This window comes from Callospermophilus lateralis, chromosome 15 (assembly GCF_048772815.1).
Source record: "Callospermophilus lateralis isolate mCalLat2 chromosome 15, mCalLat2.hap1, whole genome shotgun sequence".
In the NCBI taxonomy this organism is placed as follows: Eukaryota; Metazoa; Chordata; class Mammalia; order Rodentia; family Sciuridae; genus Callospermophilus; species Callospermophilus lateralis.
The window spans coordinates 68925763-68942591 of record NC_135319.1 but is presented as its reverse complement, the minus strand read 5'-3'; the positions used below and the strand labels follow the sequence as shown (position 1 = coordinate 68942591).

Below are 16829 nucleotides of genomic sequence, written 5' to 3'. Positions count from 1 at the left end.
AATAAAAGGGAGTCAACTTCACATGACTGTTGTTAGTCTGGATTAGATGAAAACATTTATGCTGTTGGTTGAGTGGAGAACAAATTCTTGTTGGTAATGCTGCCATAATTACCAAGCCCCAGTTACGACACATTGAACCAATTCTTTTCCAATTTTCAACTCTTTTTAATTACTATATTAAAAACAAAACAAAACAAAACTGGAATCACCAAAACCATAAAATATAGACATTTAGGATATGAAATTGTCAATAGGAAGAGAAACTAACACAAGCAAGCTAGGAAGATAGTTTGGGTCCACACATAAAATCTAATCATTTTTAAAAACAAATATTTTGGGGCTGGGGATGTACCTCAGTGGTAGAGCACTGGCCTAGCACATTCCAGGCTCTGGGTTCGATCCCCAGCAACACACATACACAAACAAATTTGTAAGCAACCATTCAAAATCCGCCATCACTGCAAGCTGAAATTCTTTCAGGCAATACTCAACACTGGATGAAAAACTGGAGGAAGCGGTAATGAAGAATATAGCCTTCAGGGGCTGGGGATGTGGCTCAAGCGGTAGCGTGCTTGCCTGGCATGCGTGCAGCCCGGGTTCGAACCTCAGCACCACATGCAAAACAAAGATGTTGTGTCCGCCGATGACTGAAAAATAAATATTAAAATTCTCTCTCTCTCTCTCCCCCTCTCTCACTCTCTCTTTAAAAAAAAAAAAAAAAAAGAATATGGCCTTCACATATGTCCCCATAAATGGCCTATTAATTCCAAGGGGAAATTACATCTGTAAAGAAACCAGCTAACACTTGACCAAGTGATCAATGGATGTGATACCCTGAGAAGGATACAATATCAGTATTAGTCTGATTAGTTAGTAGTAGAATGTTCATTCATGCCAGACACACATAACCTGAATTTAATCATGAGGAAAAACACAAGGCAAACTCAAAATGAGAAACAGAGAGGGGGGGGGGCAGGGAGGGATGGAAGGAGGATACAAAAGGAATATAAGGATGAACCAAAGTGACCTGTAGTTATTTAAAAAAAAAAGTCAATGTCATAAAAGGCAAAGAAAGATTGAAGAACTATTCCAGATTAAAGTAAACTAAAGAAACAAGATAAATGGTGATCCTTGGGGTTGGGAACACTAAAAATTTTATTATTGGACAACTGATAAAACTGGAGTATGAATAGTAAATTATTGTATTAATGTTGAACTTCTTGATAACTATACTTAGATTAATATCCTTGTCCTTAGAAAATATACATTGACATATTAAGGAATAAAAGGTCATGACATATGTAGCCCACTCTCAAATGATTTAGAAAAAATAATTTTAGATATATACATTCTTTGTGTATCATGAGAAAGAGAATAATAAAAACAAATAGCAAATTTGCGACTAAGGATTATAATTAGAATAAATCTTATTAAAATAAAATTTATGTCCTTTATTAAATAAAACTAGGCTTATTTATTAGAAGTACCAAATCAATAATATTCTATTAATCAAATTTCAAATAAAAGGTATGGCCATTTTTAATTTTAAAAAATAGCAAAAGGACATATGGGAAGGGATGGGGTTATAGCTCAGGGTAGAGTACTTGCCTAGTATGTATGAAGCACTGAGTTTGATCCTCCCTCAGCACCATATAAACAAATAAAATAAAGTTTTAAAAATTTTTTTTAAAAAAAGGACATATGGGAGAATTTTTTTGTAAGCTTAAAATTACTTCCAAATAAAAAATTTGAAAATATTCACTATCAGTTGATCTAATGAAATGTCCTGACGCCATTTAGGTAATTGGGGAAATGGGGTTGAACTCACACTCCAGACAGCAATAAACAACCTCTGGTAGAGAAGTGAGCCAACTTTTCTTCACTTCAGAGCTTCTGGAGGAAGACTATTACCAACATAAATATTTCTCATTCTCTATTTTCCTTTACTATATTCACATAATCCACTTTTGTTGACAACTAAGCCTGTGGCTTATCTAGGAACACTTAGGAACCTGGTAGAATCACCCATTTCCTAAATACAAAATAGTTCTACCAAGGGAAGCTACTGCTTATTTTCTCCCTTACAGAACCTAAAGAATTGAATGAGTTTTTAAAACCCTTAAAATGAGACTGATTAAGATGCTAATCTTGGGCTCAATTGGGAGGATTAATGAGCCCTATTTGGATTCTAATAATAGAAGTCCATTTTCCCTTGACTACTTTCCCTACAACGCTGTCTAGATAGGCTGAACCAAAAATTGGCATCCTCAGCCAAAGTCACAAAAAGACCAGTGGTCACAAAAATATTTGCCTACAAGCCAGGCGCAGTGGTAACACCTAGAATCCCAGCAATTTGGGAGGCTAAGGCAGAAAGGATTCCAAGTTTAAGGACAGCCTTAGAGACTTAATGAGAGAGACTCTATCTCAAAATGAAAAATATATATATAAAGGGCTGGGGATGTGGTTCAGTGGTAGAGTACCCCTGGGTATAATCCCAGGACCATTAAAAAAAATATTTGGCTATAATCATTATTAACAATACACCTCAGATGTACACTCACATCAGAAAAAAAAAGCAAGAGGAAAAGAACTGCACTTTAAATTCAGAACACTATTAACTATCAAGTAAATGACAGGTCACAGGTCTTTCTGTGGAATACAATTATAGTCCAATATTCAATTTCAACCTTCCCTTTTAGGAAGATCTTAATCATTGTTTAATTGCTTTACTACCTCACTACCTCTTTCTGCCCTTAAAAACCCTAAGAATACCTTTCCTAAGGAAGAGGACATTCTGAGATACCAAGGTTTCCAAGGGCTACCTCCATGTCCTTTCTCTGGGATTCAAAGGAGAAATATATGATGGGATGTTTTACTAATTATGGAGCCAACATTATAAGGGTTTTGGTACTACTTTCCTTACATGAGACCTCTTGGCCAAAGACAATAGGTTGCTACTAAAAAACATTAACATTATTTTAACATTATTTTAAAACTGAAACCATTAGACCCTAGTTGGAGAAAAGGGCTTTCCTCATTCTTTTAGCACCTTAGCTAAATTAGTTCCTAAAATCTTTATTTTGTGCGCTAGATTTTAAAAATTATAACAATTGTGTCAGAAGACCAAGGCTAAGAAGACTCAAAAATGCAAAGGTAAATTTTATTTTTAGAAAAGTTAATCAACAGGTCGAAGTGGCACATGCCTGTAATCCCAGCGACTTGAGAGGCTAAGGAAGGAAGACCTCAAGTTCAAGACCAAACTCAGCAATTTAGCAAGGCTCTGAGCAATTCAGCGAGAATCTATTTCAAAATAAAAAATAAAAAACGGGGGCAGGGATGTGGTTCAGTGGTTGGTTAAGCACCCCCAGGTTCAATCCCCAGTACCAAAAAAATTAAAAAGATAATCAGTCATGGGGCTGGGGCTGGGGCTGGGGCTTACTGGTAGAGCGCTTGCCTAGCATGTGTGAGGCACTGGGTTTGATCTTAATCACCATATAAAAATAAATAAAATTAAAGTATTGTGTCCATCTACAACTAAAAAAATTTTAAAAACAAGATAATCAGCCATAGTTATCTTACCTAATAGTACAACTGTATGTATCTTACCCCATAGTACAATCAGTTCAGTTCTGAAATGCACAGATTAATCAAAGGCTAATGGACTAATCAGCCCTAAGACACCAAAGACCCTAAAGTAGCTAATGAAGCTGTCATACAAATAGTATTTCCATGGTCACTGCTAAGCAGTCAGGGATGGGACAGAGGGTGAGGGTGGGATATACAATGTAGACAACACCACTGCTGTTGTTCTGATCATCCTAGAACCTCTTTCCACAAACCAGTGTATACAACAATTTCCTGAGGTCACATGTGGAAGCTGGGCAGACTTTAAACCAGTGCCCAGTTGTCCACTCAAATTCCAGAGCTTCTCAAATCACCAGCTCACTAGACCATAAAGTTTATGAGAACAGGAACTGTGTCAGTTCCCCTGAAAACTAGGTCTCCATACCTAGTTTCTGGTAAAGAGCCGGTGCTCAAGAAATATTTGTGAGCTGGATGTGGTGGCACACACCTGTAATCCCAGTGACTTGTCAGTCATAATTAAATTTACAATCCTTATTTCCTTGGGGAATAATATTTATTCTAACATTGTCCAAGACTATAATGACTCAAATGGACTCAAATTATTCTCTGCCTAGCAAAAGGTGAGTTATCCAGAAATAACCATCTAAATAGAATTATTTTCCTGAAACTGAGACTGAAGCAGATAGGGATGAAACTCAGATTTCTTACTGTTTCCCAAAAGTCAAGGGGGCATATATGGCACCTCACGGAGTCCTTTACAGACTGCCAAGAAAATGGTAGGAGAGGCGCCCTGATTCAACACTCTCTGTCTTCCTGCCCAAGAAATAACATTTCAGAGAGACAAAGTCAAACCAGTGCTGGAACAGGAATAAATACAAACTCTTTCTACCAGGCTTTCTGACTTTTTTGACCATGACCAAAAGAACAACAGTTTACACTGCAACCCAAAACATACACATTTCGAACTGAAACACAAGAGTCACAAAACAGTAATTATTCTTATTTATGTGATGCACTAATAACTTCTTTTTTATTCTGTTCCCCAACCCCCTGCTTAATGTTGGCTGCCTATACCAAAAAGCAATGAATTACTAAGTGGTCATGTCAAAAGTAAAAAGGGGGCTGGGGATATAGCTCAGTTGGTAGAGTACTTGCCTTGCATGCACAAGGCCCTGGGTTCAATCCCCAGCACCACAAAAAAAAGAAAAAAGGGAATCAGTTTGAAGGTGTTCTCTCTGGCCAACCTTGAAACAATTTAAATAATAATACTGATTAATGCTTATAATTAATTGTATTATTTACATATATACATACACATACACACAGACACACACACAGACACACACACACACACACACACACACACACACACATATATTGTAGATGGACACAATACCATTATTTTATTTATTTTTATTTGGTGCTGAGGATTGAACCTAGCATTTCATCCGTGCTTGGCAAGGACTCTACCATTGAGCTATAATCTCTACCCCACTAATATTATTAACATCAAATTCCTACTCTGAAAATTTATAATTAAAGGGAAATAAACATTTACCCCACCTTTTTTAGGAGAAAATGGTTTATCTTCCAACTGAGGAGAGAAAGCAGTTCCTTAGCAAGAATTTCAACTAGTAAATATAGAATGAATAACAGAAAATCATCATTCTGAGTCACCCAGTAAAATAAATAATTCAAGCAAAGACTTTTCAATGGGTGACTATTAGGATATTCATATTATTATTTCATGGGTTACTTGCTAATTACAAAGAAAAAAAATAGTATATTTTATAATGAGTAGATATAGCGGCACCACCAGAAGCAAGTAAGGCAACTTAAAATCACTAATAACAGAACAACCTTGTAAAATGTGCCTCTTGTAGTGATATAAAAGTACACAGCTGGGCTTGGTGGTACACATCTATAGTCTCAGCTTCTCAGGAGACTGAGAAAGGAGGATTGCTTGAGCCCATGAGTCCAAGACCAGCCTGGGCAACATAGTGAGATCCCCATCTCAAAAAACAAACACAGCTGGTCATGGTGACACACACACTTGTAATCCCAGTAACTTGGGAGGCTGAGGCCCTAAACAACTTAATGTTTCAAAAAAAAAAAAAAGTCTGAAGATGTAGCTCACTGGCAAAATGTCCCAGGGTTTAATCCCCAGTACAAAAACAACAACATATGAAACACACAGTATTACCTATGAAGTATCTATAAAGAATACTTGCCCGTAATGTTTAACCTGAATCTAATTTATATTCTAGTATATAGGAAATATATGGGATAGAGGAACAAGTTAAATGATACCACAATGACACAAAATAAACCCAGAATGTACAAATTTCTCAAGGTTAATGGCCTGGTTGTTTCAAAAAGTTAATGCCAAGAGTTAAAAAAGGATGGGGAAAGTTGTGATAAATTTTTAAAAGTGTAAAGAGTCATAACTATCTGATGCAATGAGAATTTTGCTTGGGTTTTGGTTTATAAAACCAAACATAGCTACAAAAGACAAATGGGAAATTTTTATTTTTATTTTATATGGACTGGATATTAGTAATATTGGCAAGCTGCTATTAAGTTTCTTTGATTTATAATGGTACTAGGACTATGTAGAAGAATCCATTTAGGTAGAATGAATGCTAAATATTTAGGAGTCAAATGTCAATATGTCTGCCACTTATTTCCAAATGATTCATGAAAACATAATACAAACCTACATGGATAAAGCAAACATGGCTACTTGTTAATAAATGGACTCTAATAGTCAGGTGCATAGGCATGTGCCTATAATTCCAGTTACTTGGGAGGTTGAGGCAGGAAGACTGCAAGTCTGTGGCCAGGGTGAGCAACTCAGCAAGACCCTATCTCAAAATAACAATATCAACAACAATAATAATAATAGGAGAAGAAAGATTGGTAGAGTAGAGCAAGAGTGTTGGGAAAGGGAAAGTAAAGGGTAATGAGATTGAGCAAATTATGTCTGTATATAAATAAGTATGATATAATGAACCTATTATGTATAATTAAATGCACCAATAAAAAATCTCCTATGTTTTATTTTTTTTAATTTTTAAAAATATTTTTAGTTGTATATGGACACAATGTCCTTATTTTATTTTTATGTGGTGATGAGGATCAAACCCAGTGCCTTAACACATACTAGGCAAGCACTCTACTGAGTTATACACCAAGCCCCCTAAGTTTTATTTTTATTTTCTGCCAGTTACTTACTTTACTTATAAACAAAAAATAACCATTGAAAAAATTCCCATCAGTTTCAGAAAAATCTCATTTGTTTCTACTTTTAGAGGACTTTCCCAGTCCAGGACCCATCCCAGATAACACTGGAGGCCTTGTGATCTTTTTCCTCCCCAATAAACCATGCCTAGTCTCCAGTTTTCAAGTTGATTTCCAGGACACCTGGAAGCAAGCTGCATGGCAAACTACAGAAAATTATTGCTCCCACACTACATCTGGCTCTGCCTTTCCACCAAATCAAATGCCAATTTATTGCCCTCTATGTGCAGGCTATCAGGCCACTTCCTGAATGCCCCCACTTCACACTGGGCCAGAAACTCAAGGCAATAATATGAGTTTCACAAACTGGAAAGTAATTGCTCAATAAGCGTGGAACAAGGAAAAGTCAGTTGCAATCTGTGCACATGTGGCAGCCCTTCATAACTCAACCTACAGTGGTAACAGAAGGCTGGTGTTACAGAAAAGACATTCAGTGAGAAGCCAGCCAACAGGCAACCAGGAGTGCTTGTCCATCTAAGTCCTGATGGGTCTACAAAAAACAAAGGAAAGGAACAAAGTCCCTAAAAATACGAAGAGCATTCTGAAGCAAAACACAGTAAAAGGCAAAACACGAAGAGCATTCTGAAGCAAAACACAGTAAAATTCTCTGCATTTATCACTCTTTCTTTTTCTACAAATTTTGGAGGAGGATACCAAGGATTGAACTCAGGGGCACTTAACCACTGAGCCACATCACCAGCCCTATTTTGTATTTTATTTAGAGACCTCATTTGCTTAGCACCTTGATTTTGCTGAGGCTAGCTTTGAACTTGTGATTCTCCTGCCACGGCCTCCTGAGCTGCTGGGATTTTTTATTGATTGATTGATTGATTTTTGGTACTGGGGATTGAACCCAGGGACACTTAACCACTGAGCCACATCCCAGCCCTTTTTATTTTTTATTTTGAGACAGGGTCTCACTAAGTTGCTTAGGGCCTTTGATCAGTTGCTGAGGCTGGCTTTGAACTTGAGATCTTCCCACCTCAGCCTCCAAGGAAGCTGAGATTACAGGCATGTGCCACCATTCCTAGGTATTTACCACTCTTTTTAAATAACATTATCAGTGCTGAAATAATCTAATCTACATTGTGTTCTATACCTGACTTTATCTCCCAATGAATGCCAGGAGAAAAAAAAACAACATATCCAATACCACTTCAAAAAATAAGATTGGGGGGGGGGCACCTGGGGTTGTGGCTCAGCAGTGGAGTGCTCACCTAGTGTCATGCAAGGCGCTGGGTTCAATCCTCAGCACCACATAAAAATAAATAAATAAAGGTATTATGTCCAACCACAACTAAAATAATTTCAAAAAATGAGGTGATCAATTAAGTATCTATGATCATAGAAAGATGGCTAGAGGCAGGGCAAGACTGAGACAAACTGTTCACTATCTCTTCTAATCAAAACAACACATTGGCCAGGCATGATGGTACATGCCTGTGATCCCAGCTACTGGGGAAGCTAAGGCAAGGATGGCAAGTTCAAGGATGACCTGAGAAATTTAACAAGAGCCTATCGCAAAGATTAAAAAAAAAAAAAATTAAAAGGGTCAGGATGTAGCTTAGCGGTAGAACACTTGCTTAGGATGCGTGAGGCCCTGGATTCAATACTCCATTTACACCACCACCATCATCATCTCTCTCTCACACACACACACACACACACACACACACACACACACACACACACACGACTGACTGCACATTGAATTTCAAACATTTGGCTTCTGAAACCCTTTTGGCATTTACTCTGAATTTGAGTGGGCGGAAAAGAAAGGGACTCTGCCTGCCTCCTTGTTAAAAACAAAACAGCAGCTGGCTTTCCCTCTTTTTTCCTTAACTGACTGCTGTCATGGCTAGTTGGGCATATACCCAGAGAAGTTTCAGGGCTCAGCCAAAAGACAAAGGCAATGAGAACAACACCAACAACTCTTGACACCCACCACAGGTCACACTGTTATACTACTCACTAACCTCTGCTAGAAAGATATTAGGTTCCTTTGCCTGTTTTTGAGAGCTAACCTGTTAAGAATGTCCTTTCCTCTTTTTTCCACAACTCCATTTCTGACAGATGTAGTAAAAAATATGCCCTCCTACTAACTAGCAGACTAGTTCTGATGGCTAAGTGTGTCTGGTTATTAGGGAGAGAAAAAAGAAGCTGGATCCATGAGAAGCCAGACTAGGTACCATTATTTCTAATCTTGAGTACAAGATAAATGTTTGGAAAAATTCTTGGTTTATAGTATCAAATGAAAAGGAGGGTTTAGAGGTCATTTGGGGAAGGCCCCAGCAAAAAGAAATGACAAAGTAAAATGATCAAAATACTGGCCTCTTAGAACCACCTTATCAATATGAGTATTCACTAAGAAGAAAAAGAATCATCAAAGCCAGGCACCATGACGCATGCCTGTAATCCCAGTGACTTACGAGGCTAAAACGGGAGGATTGCAAGTTTGAGAACAACTCAGCAACTTAATGAAGCCCTAAGTAATTTGGCAAAACCCCATATCAAAATAAAAAATAAAAATAAAATCATACCTTTATTTTCTCTAACTCTGCTGAAATGTCCAAAAGTTTGGACATTAAGAGTCTAAGGTATAAGTGTTAGTCTGACTCAGATTCAAGTCACTTTTTTTTAGGGAGGACAATAAGGGGGGCATGGTCTTGCTATGTTGCTCAAACTATCCGTGATTGATCTTCCTGCCTCAGCCTCCTAAATAGCTGGGACTACAGTGCATGCTACCATGCCCAGTTATCAAATCATACTCTAACATGACAACAGTCTCCAAACAAATATAATCTTCTATTATTATAAACCAAAAGAGTTAAAAATAGCATAGGAAACAGATATTTTGCCCAACCTTACCTCTCCTAACATTCAGCCCTTTACGAGAATTTGTCTACCAAATTTTATCATACTTGGTGGTTCTTTCAGTCTTAGGACTTGAACAATTCATAGGTTCAATTTTAAGTGGGACAAGGCCATTCAACCTTTTAAGCACGATGATTAATGATGATATATATATATATATATATATATATATATATATATATATATATATATATATATATAAATGAAATTATGCATTCAATCAATATAGAAGATGATGACAGTAACAAAACTTTTTTTTTTTTTTTTTTGGTGATACTGGGAACTGAACCCAGGGCCTTATGCATATGAGGCAAGCACTGTACCAACTCAACCCTAGCCCATATAATGTATTCTTAATCTTTTTCCTGAAGATGACTCTAAAGATCTTTTCTCCCTACACTTTCCCATCTTCCCAATGAAACCTGAGGTCTGAGGCATTCTTAAACAGTTTCATTTCTGCTTAGGCCAGACAGGTGTTAAGTTATAGTTCATCCCAGGTTGGCTTCCAGACTCTGTTTAAATGTTCTCTGAAAACCTCTGGAGGTTTGATGGACTCAAACCTCATAGCTAAGATTCTGAACTCACAAAGCTTGAGACACACTGTACCCTTACAGGTGTGTTTATCCAGGATAAACTATATTTAAATAAATTCCTAACACATTCACTTTCTCCTAGCACCTGGTCCTCTCAAACTCAAGTACATCGTTTATTGCTGTCCCAATAAGCACGAAAAAGAAATATGCTGTCTCTCAGGATTATTAACCTTAGGGTTATCTAAATTCTGGCCATAAAAGTTTCATGTAAGAAAGCCAAATTAAAAAAAACAACAACATTTAACTTATCATCATAAGCCATTTCCTCATTTTGTTATGCAGGAATAAAAAAAGATGACAGTAGATTGCTCTGACCCCTATCATTCATTCCATACCTGATAGGGATCATCAAGTATACAGAATAGTCCATAAAGGTTAGATTTGGAATGGTGAGAGAGTCAATAGTCTTGTAAAACCTGAGGCTAGGAAATTTGACTGTTTTTTTTATTTTCGTTTGACCATTACAGACTCAATGCCTAAATATCTAAAGAAAATGCTTAGGGCACTTAGTAAATATTCAATAAGTATTGGTAAGAAGCAACTCAATAACCTAGGCCCAGAAGAAATCCACATCTTGGGGAATCCCAGACAAGATTTCAAAAAGTTAGAAGATAAAATGAATGCTTATAATAGGACTATAGTGCTTATAATAGGACTAAATACCCCCAATCTTGACAAACGACACTTTGCATTCATTAAGTTCTCAGAGCTAAAAAGGCAAACGCCTCCAAAGGCAAACTTCTCAACTTCTCCCTGGGCCTGCCACACACATACACATAGACACACACACACACACACACACATGCCACTAAAAACTTTTCCTTAAGTCTGGCCCTGAAGGCTTTAATATCAGTAAGAGGTAATCCCATAAGAGAAAAATTTGGTTCTGATACTTTTAGACTGTTCTCTTCCTGTTGTAAACCAAAGTTTCCAGAAAAGAATCTCTTTGTAGAGATCTAAATTCAAAGACCAAGGACAGAGGCAGTCTAAATCTGGAAATAAATGACCACAGACTACACCACAAATCACACCACGAACACTGGATAAATTACACTAAGGCTTGCAAGGACTATCTAGTCTGGAAACAAATTGACCAAAGACCACAGTCTGTGTCAGTCAGAATCATTCTTCTAAAATGTCTGCTCTTCTCAGACCTAAAACCAAGAAGAGTATCAAATATGCAGATACCTTACTTTACTTTCCATGTCCCTAATCCATGCCACACATCTGACCACATGGTCTACTGTATTACTTACCATAACTCAAATATGCAAGAGTTCTACAACATTGCTAGAAGACTGAAATTAAATGTGTCTGTGGAATCTAAACCCACAATAGGTCTTGGGTAGACATAAGGAAGAAGCAGTGGCCCTTCCGCCCCTAAGCTCAGGTCACCCCAGCCCTACAGGCAGCACAGAGTTAACTAACCACCCGCTCTGAGAAGCACAAAGGTACATCACTGCAACATGCCTAACATTTACATTGCCTCTCTCTGCTCATTAAACAGGTTTTGGTTAAATAATGAACAAACTGTATTACAGACTCCGATGAGAATTCCAAAATTATAAATCAACTGGGAAAGCCCAAAGGGGCAGACAGACAGGGAGGGGGGAGAAGGATAATATTGACTAATATAAAGGGCGCAGCTTGACAGTGGATATTCCTGCCACACCTGATCAAACACACTCCGTGGGGGGAGGGGAAAGAGAGCAAGAGAGGGGAGATGGGACAAGACAGTCTGAAATTTGCATCCGGAAAAGATTAAAACGGATTCTTTGGGGATAGAGAAAATACATAATATATATTACTATAAATGCAAAACTGTACTAAAAGCTAACTCAAATGTCAAAGATTACAGCTTGAATAAATTTAAATATAAAAGCCATGTGCTTCCTTGAGTTAATGAGAGAGACATAAAAGGACAAACTAGGCCAGGAGGCTGAACAGAGCCTTATGCTGCCTTTGCTGGGCAATGGGTTCAAAGCACAGCAGCATATACACTCGAAGCCTTCCCACAGGAGTTCAGACACATGAGAAAGAACTGCAAATCCGTTAATTCTGCAGCCTACCTTTCTGTTTTAAAAATTGAACTATAAAGCTGGGTGTGGTAATGCATGCTTGTAATCCCCAGCTACTCATGAGGCTGAGAAAGGAGGATCAAAGAAGCCCAAAAATTCAAGGTCAGCCTGGACAATATAGTGAAAGACCCTGACTCTTTAAAAAATAAAATAAACTGGGCCTGGGGTTTTAACTCAGTGGTAAAGCACTCCCCTAGAATGTGTGAGTCACTGGGTTCAATCCTTAGTACCACATTAAAAAAAAAAAGAAAGAAAGAAAGAATAAGTAAAATCATAAAAAAATTTAAAAATAAACTATATACTATAAAATTTACCCTTATAAATTATACAACTCTATGGCTTTTTGTATATTTACAAAGTTGTACAACCATTACTACTATCTAACTCTAGAATACCAGATTCTAATTCTAATTCTAGTTACTCCAAAAGAATTCTATACCCCTCATAGCACAGACAAACACACATTTGCTTTAACTCTTTCAAAATAACCTCTTAAAAGGATTCATAAGAGAGCTTAAAGACCAAACAAAGGAGAGCAATCCAGTCTTCCTTACCGGTGGTAAGTTACAATCTTATCCAAAACAATACATACAAACTACTCTTTGACAGCTATTTTCTTCAACTGCAACCTTCTTTTCAGATTTAGTATTAGAATATTCTATTACTCTAAATGGTACAAAACGTTGAGTTCATCATGCAGTTTGGGCAAATACTGACTGCAAGTATGGTTCATATCTGTGAGAATAATTGATATGGATTTACCAACCTTATTGGAGACAATGAACTTATTTCCTTCACAGCCATCAAATAACATACCTGAAAGAGTAGGAAGTACCTAGGTACTTAAAGATCCTCTGACAATGGGGTTAGGGGTGTAACCAATTAGGGGTGTAACCAGTTGGTGTAACCAGTTTTGCCCAGCATGCAAAAGGACCTGAGTTAGATCCCCGCACACAGAAGAAAAAAAAAAAAATTCTCTGATGATTACAAGTAAAGGAAAACGAATCTGATTAACATCCAATGATAGAGTGCTTGTCTTGCAAGCCCAAGGCCCTGGGTTCAATCCTCAGCACCAAAAAAAAAAAAAAAAAAAAACAAAAAACCAATGAACCACCTATTTCCAACAATATTTTCACCAATCGAGCCAGCAGATGGCCTAGAAAAATGTGAACAGAAAGGTTTTGCAAAAAAAGGACCAAATCCTCTGAGCTTGGTGGTGCACATCTGCAACTCAGGAGGCTGAGACAGGAGAATCTCAAGTCTTAGTAATGGCAAGGTGCTAAGCAACTCAGTGAGACCCTGTCTCTAAATAAAATACAAAATAGGGCTGGGGATGTGGCTCAGTGGTTGAGTGCCCCCCAAATTCAATCTCCCCCCAAAAATTGACGAAGTCCAAGTCAGTTTCATGAGTTAAACTAGATAGAAGTCCTAGAATTCCTGCCCTCCCTCCTCCAATCTAAGTGGTACACCATAACCAGTCACATAAGACAGACACAATCCCTTCAGTTTATCTCTCCAAGTTCAAAATCATTTCCCAGCCTTCTACCATTAATAAGCTTCCAGGAAAGCTATCCTCCTGACACTGCCAATCAAAAAAATCTGTTTGTTTTTGTAAAAGAAACAAAAAATTGGTCATGGACTGTGGACCACAGGGGCAGCTGACCCATGAACCTGCTCCTGGGAGCCAACACAGTGTGGGGGGTCAGACCAAATCTGAAAACCATGAAATGTTCTATTCGGGGTCTACTCTGTCATTTTCTCAAGCAGGTAATGATGCTAAAACCCGAGAACTAGGGGACAAGGTTGGCAGGCACCATCTCAATATCAATCACAGCTGTTGGTCTTGGAAAACCCTATCATCTTCCTTCTCACACCAGGGGAAAGCTTAGAAACACCCAGTTATGCTCCTAGTACCACTGACAGAACTGGCTCATCAACACATTCTGGTTCACTAGTTCCAAGCAGCAGATAATCTGACAGGATTTCTAACCCAAGAACATAAGAAAATTAGGCAGCAGACTCAACTATAATAGCTTTTAAATAGTGTAGAGACCATGAGCCTTGGATTGCATCACTTACCATAAGTATGGTCACTTATAATAGCAAACTTTTACTATGTATAAGATATTTATCAAGTGATTCCAATTATATTAAATTGTTTTAACCCCCCTAATAGCTATTAGAAAGATAGCACTCTTAATTCTAACCCACCAAAAAAGATTATAAATCCCCACTCACTATATTTTTTCTAATTGGGATATTTACATTTTATCTGTAAGATATTTTTAAAAAGTGTGCAAGTTGAATTTTTTAAATAGTCAAGTCACTTACAATACAGGTCCTAAAATAAGAACAAGGACCAAGTATTCCCAGTAGCAGCATCAACCCTGATAACTAGCTAATAATCACTTTTTCTATAGTCAGTCTTTTTTTTTTTTTTTGGTGGTGCTAGGGATTGAACCCAGGGCCTTGTGAATGCTAGGCAGGCACTCTACCAATTGAGCTATACCCCCAGCCTCTGTATTTAGTTCTTTTTGACTAACCTTTCCAAAGCTTTTTCTTTCCTTCCTTTTTTTAGGAGGAGGGGGTAGGGGAGTACCAGGGGTTGAACTCAGGAGCACTCAACACTGAAACCACTGAGCCACATCCTCAGCTCTTTTTTATATTTTAGATACAGGGTCTCACTGAGTTGCTTAGCACTTCACTGTTGCTAAAGCTGGCTCCCAAAGCTTTTTCAAGCTTTCAGTGAAATTTGTCCAATACAGAAAACATTTAGGGAAACCATAGATAACTTCAGACCATGTTCAAGAAAGTAAAAGAAATATTTCTCCAGATCTTCTCCCATGTTTTTTTATGAAAGGAGGAAAATTTTCTTTATTGTTTGTTTAATTTGTAGAAGCCTAAACACCATTCAGTTACAAGTCTGAGATATGTCAGTAGATAACAGCATTCTAAGGTTACAATGCAAGAGCCCTACATTCAACACCTTCCACCATGAAAAATGCATAAGTATTTAGATTTTCCACTTCCTCCCAGAAACAAACACAAACACTATAAGGCATTTCATGTACACATTTTCCTCTAATTATAGATAAAGAAAACAATACAGAACAGGGGAAAGAACACTAAGCCAGGTGTCAGAGGCTTGAATTCTAGTTTAACTCCACTCCTAAGGATTAAATAAATTACTTTAAACCACTCTGGGCTTCACTTTCTTTTATAAAAAGGGGATATCTGCCGCCTCCCTCATAGATTTGTGTAAAAGTTCAATAAGAGTAATAAATGGGAAATTATTTAGAATTTGAAAATACTAAACATGTGAATACTACATAATAATATAAAAGTTATTATAGGGGCTGGGGATGTGGCTCAAGCGGTAGCGCGCTCGCCTGGCATGCGTGCGGCCCGGGTTCGATCCTCAGCACCACATACCAACGAAGATATTGTGTCTGCCGAGAACTAAAAATAAATAAATAAATATTTTTTTAAAAAAAGAATGCAATTTAAAAAAAAAAGTTATTATAATTAGGAAAATAGGAAGAAAACAAAAGGGCAAAAAATTGGGGGAACATAGGAAGATTGAAAGATCCATGAAGGATGAAAGCAATGCAATAAACCAGGGATTGGCAACTGCATCCAAGGGCCAAATCTGACTTGCAAGTTTTTTCTTTTTAAAGAAAAGATATTTCACTCATTCATCTAGGTATTACTATGGCTGCTTTTGAGGTACAAAGACAGGTTGAATAGATGCACAGTTGCATACGACCCACAAAGCCTAAAATATTTACCATATGATCATTTATAAAACAAGTTTTATCTATTCCAGTATAAGTAATCTTATGTAGTGTTGAGACCTACCTGTTATATTGTTTAAAACCTCCTTTAGATGGCTGAAACTATGCAGCAGAGGATCCCGTTCTTCATCCTATAGAATACAAAGGTCAAGGAAAAAAAAAATCATCATTGGGCCAAAGGAAGAAAAATAAAATAAAGGATAAATCAAGGGCTCTTTCTCTGAATCCAACCAAAAAATCCAGTAAGTTTTCTTTCTGGAGGAAAAGAAACTTAACCATGGTTCATATTTTCCTATTCCTTAATCTCTTATCATGAGAAAATTCAATATGTATTTAGGGGATCATGCTTACGCCAGATAGTTTGGAACATTACTAATCTAACTGGCAAAATATAGCCTGCTCTTACTTGGACATCTGCTAAATCCCCTGTAAGGAGTATCATCACCAAGTCATACTCTATGTATCAATAAGTAAACTAATTTGTATGAATAAGATATCTAATTATAACCCTTGAGAATTAGATTAGGAATCTTTCTAACATTTTTAGACATACTAAAGCAGTCCCAAGTACCAGCTTAAGTCGTTTATAAAAATAACTTGAAGAA

General features: G+C 37.3%; 1 protein-coding gene across 9 annotated transcripts in view; it reads right to left on the bottom strand.

Moving 5' to 3' along the window:
* Gbf1 (golgi brefeldin A resistant guanine nucleotide exchange factor 1) overlaps window positions 1-16829 on the bottom strand; it is a 125856-nt gene that overhangs the window by 97174 nt on the left and 11853 nt on the right. For all 9 annotated transcript variants that reach the window (XM_076834616.1, XM_076834618.1, XM_076834617.1 and 6 more), the window contains exon 3: window positions 16289-16355. In XM_076834616.1, coding sequence (XP_076690731.1) covers window positions 16289-16355 — 67 coding nt within the window. The remainder of the gene's footprint in view (window positions 1-16288; window positions 16356-16829) is intronic.